Raw genomic sequence first — 14,885 nt, forward strand, 5'->3', positions numbered from 1 at the left:
CTTATGTGTCATGGATGAGAACAGGACCCCGGGCCCACCTCTAGCTTATCAGGGCGAAAGGGAAGAGGATGCTAGCGGAGTTGGTCCAAGCCTGATGCACGCTGAGGGGATGGGCATGGCCCAGATAGAAAGGGCTTCCAGCAGCAATAATATTGTTCGTCTGGCATTTCCCAGCTCAGCCTTCACAGCCTCCTTCGAGATGGTACCACCATGTCTGCTTTACAAAGGGCAGTGCAGCCCAGAGAGGCCAATCGGCTTACCTAGGAGTAAACAACGCCAGCAAAGAATCGGAGCCAAACCTGACCCAAGCTACCCGGCTCCAGAGTCCGTGTCCACACCCACTGTGCAGAAGTGTCTTCAAAGAGGGCATGGTGACCAGGCAGGTGGCCAGCTGGGGTGCTCCACAGCCAACTCTCATTTCCAGCCCTAAGAGTCTCACAATGGGCCGGGCGTAGTGGCTTATGCCTGTCATCTCAGCACTTTGGGAGGCTGAGGCAGGTGGTTCACAAGGTCAGGAGATTGAGACCATCCTGGCCAACATGGTGAAACCTTGTCTCTATTAAAAATACAAAAAAATTAGCTGGGCCTGGTGGCGCGTGCCTGTAGTCCCAGATACTTCAGAGGCTGAGGCAGGAGAATTGCTTGAACCCAGGAGACGGAGATCGCAGTGAGCCGAGATGGTGCCACTGCACTACAGCCTGGGCAACAGTGTGAGATTCCTTCTCAAAAAAAAAAAGGAGTCTCACATGAATATTGCAGGTTGGTCTGTGGGTGTTATTATCCCCATTTGACAGATGAGGAGATTGAGGCTTCATAGAGGTTAGTATCTTGTCCCAGGACAAGGTAAGGCGCTGGGAGTGCAGCTGAGACCTCTGAGAGATACACTACCTCTGCCTGGGCCCTTCTCCCTATAACAGCAGGCCTTTTTTTTTTTTTTTTCTTTTTGACCTGGAGTTTCACTCTGTTGCCCAGGCTGGCATGCAATGGCGTGATCTCAGCTCACGGCAACCTCTGCTCCCGGGTTCAAGCCATTTTCCTGCCTCAGCCTCCCGAGTAGCTGGGACTACAGGCGCGTGCCACCAAACCCAGCTAATTTTTTTTTTTTTTTTTAAATAGAGACAGGGTTTCACCATGTTGGCCAGGATGGTCTCAATCTCTTGACCTCTTGATCTTCCCGGCCTCCCAAACTGCTGGGATTACAGGCATGAGCCACCGCACCCGGCCTTAGCAGGTCATTTTTATTAGGTGGCTCTGTTTGACGAACACAATGAGGTTGTCAAGAGAAGCAAGTTGCAAAATGCTTGACTTCCCTTTGAAATGTAATTAGATCTATGCATTGTATTATGAATGAGACAAAAGTCTTCACGTCCACGCAGGAGGCTGTGAGATGCCCAAAGGGTTGTCGCTGTACCTGTGACCTGGTGTTGGGACAGGGGCGATGGAGACAAGATGGATCAGGGAGGCAGATTCACAGACCAGGGCTTGGCACCTTGGTGTCCCGTACCTGGTGGAAGGGTGTGACCCCGCTTTGAGGGCCTGGAGGTATCTTTTGATGTAGCAGCAAGAACGTTGGCTTTGGAGCCAGAGAGTTTCGGGCTCAAGTCACTGTTTCTACCAAATCATAAACTTGGGGTGAAGGATATGTTATTTAATCTCTCTGGGTCTTAGTATTTTCATCTGTAAAAGGGTGTAGGAGGCCGGGTGCGGTGGCTCACACCTGTAATCCCAGCACTTTGGGAGGCTGTGGCGGTGGGTAGATCACCAGGTCAAGAGTTCGAGAGCAGCCTGATCAACATGGCGAAACCCCGTTTCTACTAAAAATAGAAAAAATTAGCCAGGCATGGTGGCAGGCGCCTATAATCCCAGCTACTAGGGAGGCTGAGGCAGGAGAATCACTTGAACCCAGGAGGTGGAGGTTGCAGTGAGCCAAGATGGTGCCACTGCATTCCAGCCCAGGTGACAGTGCGAGACTCTGTCTTGAAAAAAAAAAAAAAAGAACGTTGTAGGATGTACTTGTGAGGATTTGTGGAGGGATTTGTGGAGTTACATGCGTAAGAGGTTTTTTAAAAAATGCTCTGGAAACTGTAAAATGCTCTGTAATTTTATCACTCCATCCAGTGGTGTCTGTACTCTTTGGACTGATCTGAACAAATCAAGCTCCTCACTTAGTCATTTATGGACCAATTATTTTTTTAACGGAGTGTCTGCTCTTGTTACCCAGGCTGGAGTACAATGGCGCCATCTCAGCTCTCTGCAACCTCCGCCTCCCAGGTTCAGGCAATTCTCCTGCCTCAGCCTCCTGAGTAGCTAGGATTACAGGCATGCCCCACCACGCCCAGCTAATTTTGTATTTTTAGTAGAGATGGGGTTTCTCCATTTTGGTCAGGCTGGTCTTGAACTCCCAACCTCGGGTAATCTGCCTGCCTCGGCCTCCCAAAGTGTTGGCATTACAGTTGTAAGCCACCACACCCGGCCTGATGGACCAATTTATAGTTAATCGGTTTACCATGAGGCTTAGAACTGCCATAGAAACCAGAACACTCAGGCCAATGATTGCCCCAGCTTAATGGCCACTAGGGCCTCAGTTTCCTCATCTGCAGAATGGAAAGAAACAGGCATAGCTATGCAGAGAACTATTTTAAGAATGAAATGATGGCTGGGCGCAGTGGCTTACACTTGTAATCCCAGCACTTTGGGAGGCCAAGGTGGGCAGATCACCTGAGGTCAGGAGTTCGAGACCAGCCTGACCAATATGGTGAGACTTCATCTCTACTAAAAACACAAAAATTAGCCACACGTGGTGGTGGACGCCTGTAATCTCAGCTACTCAGGAGGCGGAGGCAAGAGAATCGCTTGAACCTGGGAGACGGAGGTTGCAGTGAGCCGAGATCGCACCACCGCACTCCAGTCTGGGTGACAGAGTGAGACTTTGTCTCAAAAAAAAAAAAAAAAAAGAATGAAATGAGATGAATAAGTAAAAGGTAGCTCTTGGCCCTGGGAACTGATTATTTGGGCTGCACTGCAGACCAACTGATAAAATGTTTACAAGTATTGATCGACTTAGGACCTATGCAACTTACGACCACAATCACTAGCCACCACTGCTCCGCGTCTGGCAGCGCAAACATTGCCCGGCTGGGCGTACGACAGGAAGAGTAGAAATTAATGCCACTATTGAAGATCTCTAGATGCCAGGGTAGTCATCCTTATCATATCTCTACTTATTTTACCAGTCTGATCTCTGGAGAAAGTAGGTGAATCCTGAAGGTAAAATATTACTACAAATTCAACCAATCATTTCACAGTACTGTATGTATAGCCTACTCAACTTACGACCGGACCGTGTTACGACCGGTCTATCGGAACCAGTCGTGGTCGTAAGTCAAGCACTGGCTGTGCTCTTTGGTTATTCCTTAAAGAGGCCACTCTGTGATGACAACATGGGGAGAGGACGGGGAATCCAGAGCCCTGGGTTCACTCAAGGCTCCACTTCCAGCTCTGCCCCAAGCTCTCTGAGTATCTGTGGGCCAATCTGTTTTGCATCTCTGGGTTTCAGCTTCTTCCTCTTGAAGGAAGGGACACGTTCTCCACCATCCACCACCCTAGGGCTCCTCCAGCTCAGACCTTCCCCTGGCTTTACATGTTCTAGGTAGATCTGGGCACATCCTGATCTCTGTGACTGAGGTCGGGCCACACCCTCATCCCCAAAGGAACCTCCTTCTTGGGCTGCTTGGATCTCTAGAGTGCTGTCCTGGGTGATGCTCATGGCTGACAACACATGGCATCATCCAGGCACCTCTAGACAGCAGCGGCTGGCAGGCTCCGCGGCAGCCACATTGCAAGATGAAACCCCAGGTACAGTGATACACTCTCTGCTCCCTCTTCTCTCCTACTATTGTATTTTCTTTATCAAGCCTTTAACAGAAATGGAGTGAAAACATTTTTTGTCTTCACTGTTTTCCTGACAGAGCCTTGGGCGGCAGACAGCATGCAACGTGGATAATGTTTTCCAGATAAATGCTTCTGGGAAGTAGTTCAGTTGGGTGGTGTGAGTAACTATATCTAAACGTCCTATTAGCTTCCTGAAAGCAATGCTCCATGCTTCTCTCTCATCCAGATTTAATCTTTTTTTTTTTTTTTTTTTTTTTGAGACAGAGTTTCGCTCTTGTTACCCAGGCTGGAGTGCAATGGCGCGATCTCGGCTCACCGCAACCTCCGCCTCCTCGGTTCAGGCAATTCTCCTGCCTCAGCCTCCTGAGTAGCTGGGATTACAGGCACGCACCATCATGCCCAGTTAATTTTTGTATTTTTAGTAGAGGTGGGGTTTCGCCATATTGACCAGGATGGTCTCGATCTATTGACCTCGTGATCCACCCGCCTCAGCCTCCCAAAGTGCTGGGATTACAGGCGTGAGCCACCGAGCCCGGCCCTCAGATTTAATCTTAATGAAGATGTATTGGAGGCTTTCCTAATGATTATAATAATGACGCACATTCATGATAAAGTATTTGGAAAATGAAGATTAGCAAAATGAAGGAATGCGCCCTCCAACCACACTCCTGCTCAAAGATAACCACTGCTACCGTTCTGATGCGTCTCCTTCCAGGAGGATCCACACACACATATGAGGGAAGTGGGGAAAGATAAAAAAGCTAATCGGATACAGCAACAGTATTTTCATATGTAGACATATGTGTTTTCTTTTGTAACTTAAAACGTAAAATTTCTCTTTTGAAAAATATTTAATTTCATATAAAACTCATTTTAAAAATTTATTACCTCAATTAACATTCTAGAGTTACTCATATACAAGATAAATTTTACATAATACATTCTTTTTGTTTGTTTGTTTGTTTTGTTTTGTTTTGTTTTTGAGACGGAGTTTCGCTCTTGTTACCCAGGCTGGAGTGCAATGGCGTGATCTTGGCTCACCGCAACCTCCGCCTCCTGGGTTCAGGCAATTCTCCTGCCTCAGCCTCCCAAGTAGCTGGGACTACAGGCACGCACCACCATGCCCAGCTAATTTTTGTATTTTTAGTAGAGACGGGGTTTCACCATGTTGACCAGGATGGTCTCGATCTCTTGACCTCGTGATCCACACACCTCGGCCTCCCAAAGTGCTGGGATTATAGGCATGAGCCACCGCGCCCAGCCAATACATTCTTAATCTAAACACAGACTTTTATTTTTCAAATTGGGATTCACATTATGTATACTCATTTAAATTTGCTTTTTTAAAAAAGTTTTTAAACATGTATAAAAATTAAGGCATACTGTACATATTGCAGTACAGTTCTTTGACAAACATATACAGTAATATAACTACCACCACAATCACGATATAGATAATTATCTAAATATGACTGGGCCAGTGCAGTGGCTCACACCTGTAATCCTAGCACTTTGGGGGGCTGAGGCAGGCAGATCACCTTAGGTCAAGAGTTCAAAACCAGCTTGTCCAACATGGTGAAAACCTGTCTCTACTAAAAATACGAAAGTTAGCTGGGTGTGGTGGTGGGTGCCTGTAATTCCAGCTACACTGGAAGCTGAAGCAGGAGAATCACTGGAACCCGGGAGGTAGAGGCTGCAGTGAGCCCAGATCACACCAGTGCACTCCAGCCTGGGTGACAGAGCAAGACCCGGTCTCAAAAAAAAAAAAAAAAAAAAAAGGCTGTGAATATCCCCAAGTTTTCTGTCATTTGGAAGTGCAACAATGTCACCAATCTTGTTTTCTTGGCCATTTAAGTTGTTTACTATTTCCTCTTACTGATTTTGCAATCTGGGGGAATGAAATACATGAATTAAAATGAATGTGGGCCAGGCGAGGTGGCTCATGCCTGTAATCCAGCACTTTGGGAGGCTGAGGTGGGTGGATTGCTCGAGCTCAGGAGTTTCAGACCATCCTGGGCAACACGGTGAAACCCGGTCTCTACCAAAAATACAAAATAATTAGCCAGACATGGTGGTCTGTGGCAGGGGGGTTGGGGGGTGGGGCGGCTGCTGAAGTGAGGAGATTGATTGGTCTGGGTGGTAGAGGCTGCAGTGAACCATGTTCCAACCACTATACTCCAGCCTAGGTGACTCAGTGAACCCTGTCTCAAAAAAAAAGAAAAAAAGAGAAAAAGAAGGAAGCAAAGAGGGAGGTGAGGAGGGAGGGAGGGGAAAGGAAAGCAATGGAATTTGGAATTCTCACTTTCCTGTAGCTATACCAAATGGGTGTCTCCCGTCTCTGCTGGAAAAAATCTCACATCATTCAAGACCCAGCTTGGATATTGCCTCCTCTATGAAGCCCCCATGATGCCAGCTGGCGAGTGGGTTCCTCCATTCCGTGATTCCACAGCAGGAAGTCATACACTGCTAATGGGACAGACGTTGCAATAGTCTGTTTCTCTTCTCTCTTCCAGACTGTGAACTCGAACTTGAAGTGATGTCTTAGCTCTGTGTTCCCCAAACCTAAGCTATGTTTGGCTCATACACCCTCCACAAATGTTCATGAAATGAACGAACATTCTACCCTACTGAACTAAATTCTGGTCTTGTGCTGATTTCTTAGGAAACACTTTATGAGCATGGTGCAAACATAAGCTGGATACATTAAGCAGGTATCCCTAAGGAGAGCTGGAAATTTGCTGGTTTCAAATAGTGGTTCAGGGGAACGTGGGAGTTGTGAGAATTGTTGGTGTGTGGAGAGGTACAGGGTACTTGCAGAATGTGTCATCTACGTGATCATCTTTACAATTTTATTTTTGAGACAGGGTGTCGCTTTGTCAGTCAGGCCAGAGTGCAGTGGCACAATGTCAGCTCACTGCAGCCTCCACCTCTCAGGCTCAAGTGTTCCTTCCACCTCAGCCTTGGCTCACCACGCTGGACTAAGTTTTAATTTTTTGTATAGACACAGGCCTCCCTGTATTGCCCAGGCTCAAGTAATCTTCCCACGTTGGCCTCCCAAAATGCTGGGATTACCAGACGTGAGCCACTGCACCTTGCCTCTGGCTGGAGTGCAGGGGTAAGATCTTGGCTCACTGCAACCTCGGCCTCCCAGGTTCAAGTGATTCTTCCACCTCAGCCTCCTGAGTAGCTGGGATTACAGATGCCCACCACCACACCTGGCTAATTTTTTGCATTTTTCGTAGGGATGGGGCTTCTCCATGTTGGCCAGGCTGGTTTTGAACTCTTGACCTTGTGATCCACCCGCCTAGGCCTCCCAAAGTGCTGGGATTACAGGTGTGAGCCACTGCACCTGGCCTCACCTGGCCATTACACGTTTAAAATAGCAAGAAACTAGAGGCAAAAAGTACAAATTCATGTTTCCATGTAGTCAGTCAATAAATATTTATTGAATGAACGAATAAATTCATGGCAGGTGTACCAGACCCCGGTAGGTGAGAAAGTCAGTCGGAGGTGGGGCTGGTTCTCCGTGCGTTCACAAGGTGGAATCAAGGAATGCCCCTCGGACGGGCTCACGTTTCCCTCTCCCAGCCCCTATGCAGCCTGTTCTCAGACTTGATTCGCTCTGAGGGGCTCTTGGCTGCCTCACACCCACAGCAGTGGCCCGTGGAGACCGGCGATGGTCTCCTGACATGCTGGTTTGTGCAGAGCTGCGCTCGAGTCAAATCCTGGGAAGATCGGGAGAGCATCCGCTGTCATTTACTAAATGTATGAGCCGTGTCTCCATTCACCTCCGCGTCTGCAACATCCAGCCCAGGACCTGGGCCATGGCAGGTGTTTAAACACGCTTGCGGAAAAGACGAAACGACCAAGACCCGCGCAGTGCCGCCCGTCAGCTCCTCGGCGAGTCGCTCCTTACATCTGATTCGTGTCTTACAGCAGCCTGGCAGGTGGGTCTCCATCATTTTCCCATGCCACCTCGGAGGCGCTGAAGCCCAGGCGTGTCTCCCGAGTCGCCCGGACCCACCGGACCCTCGCTGCGGCGGGAAACCACAGCGGCAAAGCCCGCCCGCCGGACGCCGCGCCGGGGCGTCCCCAGGTGCGGCAGGTAGCGCCCCGTAAGCGGGTCCTGGCGGGAAGCGCGTCCTTCCGAACCCAGATCGGGCCCGGGGGGACTCTGGGAGCCACGCGGAGGGCGCGGTCCGGGCCCCTGGGCGGGGGCCGAAGCCTTGGCTCGCTCTGCCGCAAGATGCGGATCCAGCGCCTCCAGCTCGGGAGGGACGATTCAGAACCCGAGGCGCGGCGGACTGACGCTCGGCGAAGGCCTCCGGTGTCCCCGCAGCCGTGGGAGGAGACCGGCGACGCCCGGAGGAAGACGCTGACCCGGCGGGCACCTGAGCGCCCACCTGCGGCTCATCCCGGGGACACCACCCCCCGACCTGGGCGGGGAATGAGGGGGCGGGGCTCCCGTCGCGCTCAGCCAATCAGCGCCCTGAAGCCGCCGGCCGCCCCCTCGTGAGGAGACGGCACCTGCGCACTCGGGCCGCGGTGCGCCTCGGGCCCCGCCCCCGGGGCAGTGCTGACGCTCGCGCCGACGCGCCCGACGTCGGGCACGTTGACGCCGGCGCCGCGCAGCCGGGCCCGCTCCTCCTCCGCTCCGCCAGTGTCCGGCCGCGGGCCGGCCTTAGTGACTGGGGCGGCGGGCCCCGGGGCCGCGGCGCGGGGCGGGCAGGCGGACGCCGGCCGCGGGCCGCCTTCGTCGGCTCCCGAGCTCGCCCGGAGCGAGCAGCCGGCCGCGAGCCGCCTCGGAGCCTCCTCGTCCGCTCCCGCCGGCGAGCAAGGTAAGGGAGCGGGACACTGAGGCAGGCTCGGGGCCCAGGCGGCCCCGGCGGGTCCCCCGCGGCGGCCGCGCGGCCGGCTGGATGTCTCGGCGGGGAAGGGTGCGCTCCGGGGCGGGCGGGGGCGAGGCGTAGGGGAGCTCCGGCGGGACCCCCGCGCCCCGAGGGACGGCTCCGGGGACGGCGCGACGCCCCTGCCCGAGCCCGGCGCCCCGTGACCCTGGCGCTGGGGCGGGGGGCGGGGACCTGCGGCCGCTGGAAGCCCCGGCCCGGCGGGCGCCCGTGTCAGCGGCCCTCACCCCGGGGGTCCCGGGCTCCCGCCGTGTCCCATGCAGGAGGGGAAGGAGTGCGGGCGCGAGCGGGCTGGAGGTTACCATCCCCATCAGGTGCGCCGTCCTGGCATCCTCCTCTCGGGGGTCCACCGCACCCCGAATACTTCCTAGGGGCTCAGAAGCGACGTCCCCCTCCCCTCCCGCCGTCTTGATATTCCAGACACTTCATAGTCTCTCATCGTCTCACCTTTCGCTTTTCCTCCTTTTCCTAGCCGCCCCCGGCTGTATCGACCTGCTCTATTTCCATGGTGGATTTTTTTTTTTTTTTTTTTTTTTTTTTTTTTGTCGGTTGTAAACTTACGTAAGTTAGGTTGACTGACCAACCGTTGCAGCCATTGAAAAACACACTTCTACCCAGCGTGATAACGAATTCAGTTCCTTTCCGTGCTCACCAAATCCAGCCCAAGAATTCGGGGAGCCGTCCGATCTTCCCGGGAGCTGACTGCACACATTCCTGCAAGCTGCCTGATGGATTCTGTTCTTGTCAGTTTTGCTGGCTGTATGCTCCTTCTGTGCTTCTCCTGAAAAATGATTGGGTGACATGGGTTCTGACTTTCTCTCCCCCACTGGGAAGTAGAAAAAATAGGTAACAGAAGCACACTTGTTTTTCACGAAAAAGTACAGCTTTGCAAACAGACTACCAGGGTTTGCCTTTTTGTGTGTGTGTGTATGAGGGTAGTCCTCTGCGATCCTGACCTCCCCCCCAACCCCGGATTTTTGTCTGTGTTGATGTCTTCATGTTGTGTATTTCTGCACGTAATATTTGCCCTGTGTGTGTGTTCCCAGCTTATTTACATACAAAGCATAACAGTTCTGAGAATAATGAGGCTGCCCATCTTTTTAGCTACAGATATTGTGGGAACCCGTATTCGCACTTAGTGACCGTAGCCTGGGGCCTTGATTTCCAGATGATGTGCGAGGTGATGCCGACCATCAGCGAAGCAGAAGGCCCCCCTGGAGGAAGCGGAAGCCATGGGTCCGGCTCCCCTTCACAGCCAGACGCAGATTCACATTTTGAACAGTTGATGGTCTCCATGCTGGAAGAAAGGGACCGTCTTCTTGACACACTGAGAGAGACTCAAGAAACGCTGGCATTAACCCAGGGGAAGTTACACGAGGTTGGTCATGAAAGAGATTCTTTGCAGAGACAGCTCAACACGGCACTTCCGCAGGTACGAGTGCTTTTAACCTGAAACTCTGTGGATGTTTTGTTAATGTTTCAGATGAGCATTTTCCGTAACGATTTGTGAAATGATGGTTTCTGGTGTTTGTAAGTCAAATACAAAGTTCCTAGGGATTAAACCTCTTAGGGAGAACAAACTGTTGTGCTCTAAAGTCCTGTGAAAAGACCTCATTATTTTCATTCCTGTCTTTGGGAACGGCCTGGGTTCAGGAAGTTCTCCAGAGTTTTTGAAAAATGGCTCTGAAGCAGCAATTCTATGTGGTGCCTCTGCTCTGTTGTCTTACCCTTTTCTTCCTAAACTTGTACTTCCCGTGGATTGTGTCTCTCATATATTTCTAATTTCCTAATGAAATTTCGTGGACAGATAGGATTGATTTCACAGAAAAAAATATTTTGATAGCCCACCTTTTTCAGAACACCTAGGTTTTTGTAAGTCACATTTGTTTTAGGGGGTAGAAGACTGGAGATTGATTCCTTAGGAACTTTTTCCTTGGCAGATTAGAATTTTAAAGCTTAGGCCGAATGTGGTGGCTTATGCCTGTAATCCCAGCACTTTGGGAGGCCGAAGCAGGCGGATCACCTGAGATCAGGAGTTCAAGACCAGCCTGGCCAACATGGCAAAACCAAATATACAAAAATTAGTGGAGTGTGATGGTGCACACCTGTAGTCCCAGCTACTCTGGAGGCTGAGGCATGAGAATTCCTTGAACCCGGGAGGCTGAGGTTGCAGTGAGCCGAGATCGCACCACTGCTCTCCAGCCTAGGCGACAGAGCCAGACCCTGTCTCACTGTCTCAGAAAAAAAAAAAAAAAAGTTTTTAAAGCTTAGAACAACTGAATTCTCTGAGTATATTACATTTGGACCAGTGTTTGAAAGACTTTGCTCATGGAGTTGAATGAGGATTTATTTAGTTGTAGGTAAACGGAGGAAGTTTAAAAACTAGAAAAGTATGAGGTGGGTGGCACGGAGCGTAGTAGGAGAGAAGTGGGTTACTTAGGTGTTTCAGAGCCATCTGGGTGCCATGTTACTTATCATAGGTGCCTTTGTGGTGCATTCAGGTAGACCTACATACTCATACGTTTATACTCGCATGATGGTCTGCAGTGATAAATTAACAAATGAATAATTACTAGCCCTAATGTATTTCTTGGCTGTAGTCAGTTCTCCTGAAAGATTGATGAGCCAAATGTGGATTTCCTTTTTAGCAACAATAATTTGATGTTAGCACTATATGTTCCTTTTTGTTGGGTTAGAGAAATACTAAGAATTTTCTCATTTCAATTTTAGAGATTACCAAGTTTATTTAGGTCAAATTTTATTACTACAAGTTGAAAATAATTAGCCTATTTATGTTTTACTGTATTTGTAGTTTAAGGTACATGTATTGAAGTGTATATCAAATACTAATGTGATGATAAGGTGGATTTGGGAAAGAATGGGCACACAGGAAATGTCAGGGAAGTGACAGGAGTTTTGTACAGTTAGTCTCAGGCTCTGGAGGTTGTCACACGCTGGTGACATGGTTGCCCAGTGATTTGTTTCTGGTACTGCTCGGTATAGTAGCCTGGAATTGCCTAGTGCTGCGGATAAGACGACGATGCCAACGGTTCATGTCACCACCTGAGCACCCGATTCGCCTTTCAAAAATGGAAACTATTAAGTAAACTTGTGTTGGACCCTTCCCTTTCCTGGAATCTGGTTCATCTTTAGCAGCTGGTGGTGTGACCAGATAATGAGTCCAGTAAGTGCATTTGTGCTCCTGGCACATTGTGGAGGCAAGTCAGAGTGTACTTATAAATACACACAACTATAGCATACAGCAGAAAAGTTCATAGATAATGAGTATACATCTCAGTGGACTTTTCACAGAGTTAACACACTTGCATAACCACCACCCAGATCAAGAAATGGAACATGACCAGTCTTCTTACAAGTCCCCTCCTGACTATTCCCATAATTGCCCTCCAAAGCTAACCAAGGTCTTGACCTTCCACCATTGATTACTTTTGCCCGTTCTTGGCTTTAAGTGAAGTAGAATAATATATATGTTTTCTTTATTCATCCTGTCATCAGTATCTGTTTGTGAGATTCAGCTGTACTCTCTCTCTTTTTTTTTTTGAGACAGAGTTTCACTCTTGTTACCCAGGCTGGAGTGCAGATCTCGGCTCACCGCAACCTCCGCCTCCTGGGTTCAGGCAATTCTCCTGCCTCAGCCTCCTGAGTAGCTGTGATTACAGGCATGTGCCACCATGCCCAGCTAATTTTTTGTATTTTTATTAGAGACGGGGTTTCACCATGTTGACCAGGATGGTCTCGATCTCTTGACCTCGTGATCCACCTGCCTCGGCCTCCTAAAGTTTTTTTTTTTTTTTTTTTTGAGACGGAGTTTCGCTCTTGTTGCCCAGGCTGGAGTGCAATGGTGCGATCTCGGCTCACCACAAGCTCCGCCTCCTGGGTTCAGGCAATTCTCCTGCCTCAGCCTTTTTTCTTTTTTTTTTTTTGAGACACAGTCTTGCTCTGTAGCCCAGGCTGGAGTGCAATGGCCCAATCTTGGCTTACCACAACCACTGCTTCCCGGGTTCAAGCAATTCTCCTGCCTCAGCCTCCTGAGTAGCTGGGATTACAGGCATGCACCACAATGCCTGGCTAATTTTTGTATTTTTAGTAGAGATGGGTTTCACCATCTTGGTCAGGCTGTCTTGACCTCCTGACCTCATGATCCACCCACCTCAGCCTCCCAGAGTGCCGGGATTACAGGTGTGTGCCTGACCAAAGATTTAGCTGTGTTCTCATACAGCCATGCTCTTTCTCACCTGCTCTCTGGTAATACAGTGCACAGATAGACCAGAATTTATCCTTCCTATTGCTCACAAACATTTGGGATTGTTTCCAGTTTTTACAAATGCTCCCCTAATATTCGTGTTTTTCAGTGCACATATGTATAAACTTCTTTTTTCTTTCTTTCTTTTTTTTTTTTTTTTAAGATAGAGTCCCTCTTTGTTGCCCTGGCTGGAGTGCAGTGGCATGATCTCTTGGCTCACTGTAGCCTCAACCTCCTGGGTTCAAGCGATTCTCCTGCCTCAGCCCCCTAAGTAACTGGGAATACAGGCACGCACCACCACCCTCTGCTGATTTTTGTATTTTTTGTAGAGGGGGGGTTTTACCATGTTGCCCAGGCAGGAGGATATGTATAAACTTCTGTTGGGTTTCTAGAAAGATGTGGGATGCAGAAATGATGGTGTGTGTATTTGCTCAGCCTCAGGAGATAAAAAAGTGTCGGTTGTGACAGTTTGTGTTACCCCAGCAATGTATGAGAAGTCAGCTGTTTGTATGCTGTTCAGCACTTGGTATTGTTGGGTCTTTTAATTTTAGCTGTTGTGGTGGCTGTTGAGTGGTAGGTGGCTCAGTATGCTCTGACTTTGCTGCTCCCTGATGGCCAGGAGCATGCAGAGGTAAAACATCTCTGCGAGAGTTCACTGGCCACCGGGATGTGTTTTGTGAAAGGGTTATCTTTTGGCCGTTTGTTGGTTGGGTTGTCTGTTTTGTTTCTCACTGATTTGCAGGAGTTTTTATATATTCTGAGTACATATGTGCATGACAGATCGTTTTTAGACTCTTGTGTTGCCTTTTCATGCTCTCAGTGGTATCTTTTGATGCACAGAAGTTTTAAATTTTTAATGTAACCCAGTTGATCAATCTTTTCAGTAATGTTTAATGCCCTTTGTGTCCTATTTAAGAAATCGGCTAGGTCAAGTTCATTAAGATAACCTACACTGTCTTCTGAAAACTTTATGTTTTTATCCTCTATCTGAAATTAACTTTCTTTATGGTATGCAATGGGGTCAGAAGTCTCTCTCTCTTTTTTTTTCCTTTTAAGTGGATATCTAGTTGACCCTGCATAATTTCTTAAAAAGATCATTCTTTCCCCAGTGTACTACATGCAGTGTCATCTCTGTCATCTTATACCAGTGACTGTAGGGTCCGTTCTTCTGCTCCATTGATCTTTTTGTCATCTTTGCACAAATAGCACAATGTCTGTTACCGTAGATATCGCTTATCTTGAGTTCTGGTAATTTAAATGGTCTACCTTTATTCTTCAAGGTCTCCTTAGCTAAACTTGGCCTTTTGCATTTTCAGATATTTTTAGAATCCGCTTGGCAATGTTTTCTACAAAAATGTACAACAGGGATTTTAATTGGGATTGGATTTACTCTATAGGCTAGTGTGAGAGAAATGCTATCTTTTTAATATTGATCTTCTAATCCATTGACACAAAATAGCCATCTTTTTAAATTTAGATCTTTAATTTGTCTTAATATTTTATAGCTTTCTGTTTGTAGGTCTTTTTTTTTTTTTTTTTTTTTGGTTGAGATGGAGTCTTGCTTTGTCGCCCAGGCTGGAGTGCAGTGGCATGATCTTGGCTCACAGCAACCTCCACCTTCCGGGTTCAGGCGATTCTCCTGCCTTAGCCTCTCGAATACGTGGGATTCCAGGTTCTCCCTCCCCCAGCCCAGCTAATTTTGTATTTTTAGTAGAGATGGGGTTTCACCATGTTGGTCAGGCTGGTCTTGAACTTCTGATCTCAGGTGATCAACCTGCCTCAGCCTCCCAAAGTGCTGCTGGGATTCCAGACGTGAGCCACTG

The 14,885-nt window shown here is 48.9% G+C and overlaps 1 protein-coding gene across 10 annotated transcripts in view; it reads left to right on the top strand.

Moving 5' to 3' along the window:
- The first annotated feature begins 8,504 nt into the window (after window positions 1-8,504).
- The window catches only part of PPFIA1 (PTPRF interacting protein alpha 1), a 122,166-nt gene continuing 115,785 nt past the window's right edge, over window positions 8,505-14,885 (top strand). For 6 of the 10 annotated variants that reach the window (XM_074401815.1, XM_074401816.1, XM_039471531.2 and 3 more), the window contains exons 1-2: window positions 8,506-8,729; window positions 9,967-10,230. In XM_074401815.1, the coding sequence (XP_074257916.1) occupies window positions 9,967-10,230 (264 nt within the window). In that variant the 5' untranslated portion in view covers window positions 8,506-8,729. Of the gene's footprint in view, window positions 8,730-9,966; window positions 10,231-14,885 lie in introns of all 10 variants that reach the window. The other 4 variants (XM_039471528.2, XM_039471533.2, XM_039471532.2 and 1 more) reach the window with 2 other exon arrangements.

Source organism: Saimiri boliviensis, chromosome 6 (assembly GCF_048565385.1).
Source record: "Saimiri boliviensis isolate mSaiBol1 chromosome 6, mSaiBol1.pri, whole genome shotgun sequence".
Lineage (NCBI taxonomy): Eukaryota > Metazoa > Chordata > Mammalia > Primates > Cebidae > Saimiri > Saimiri boliviensis.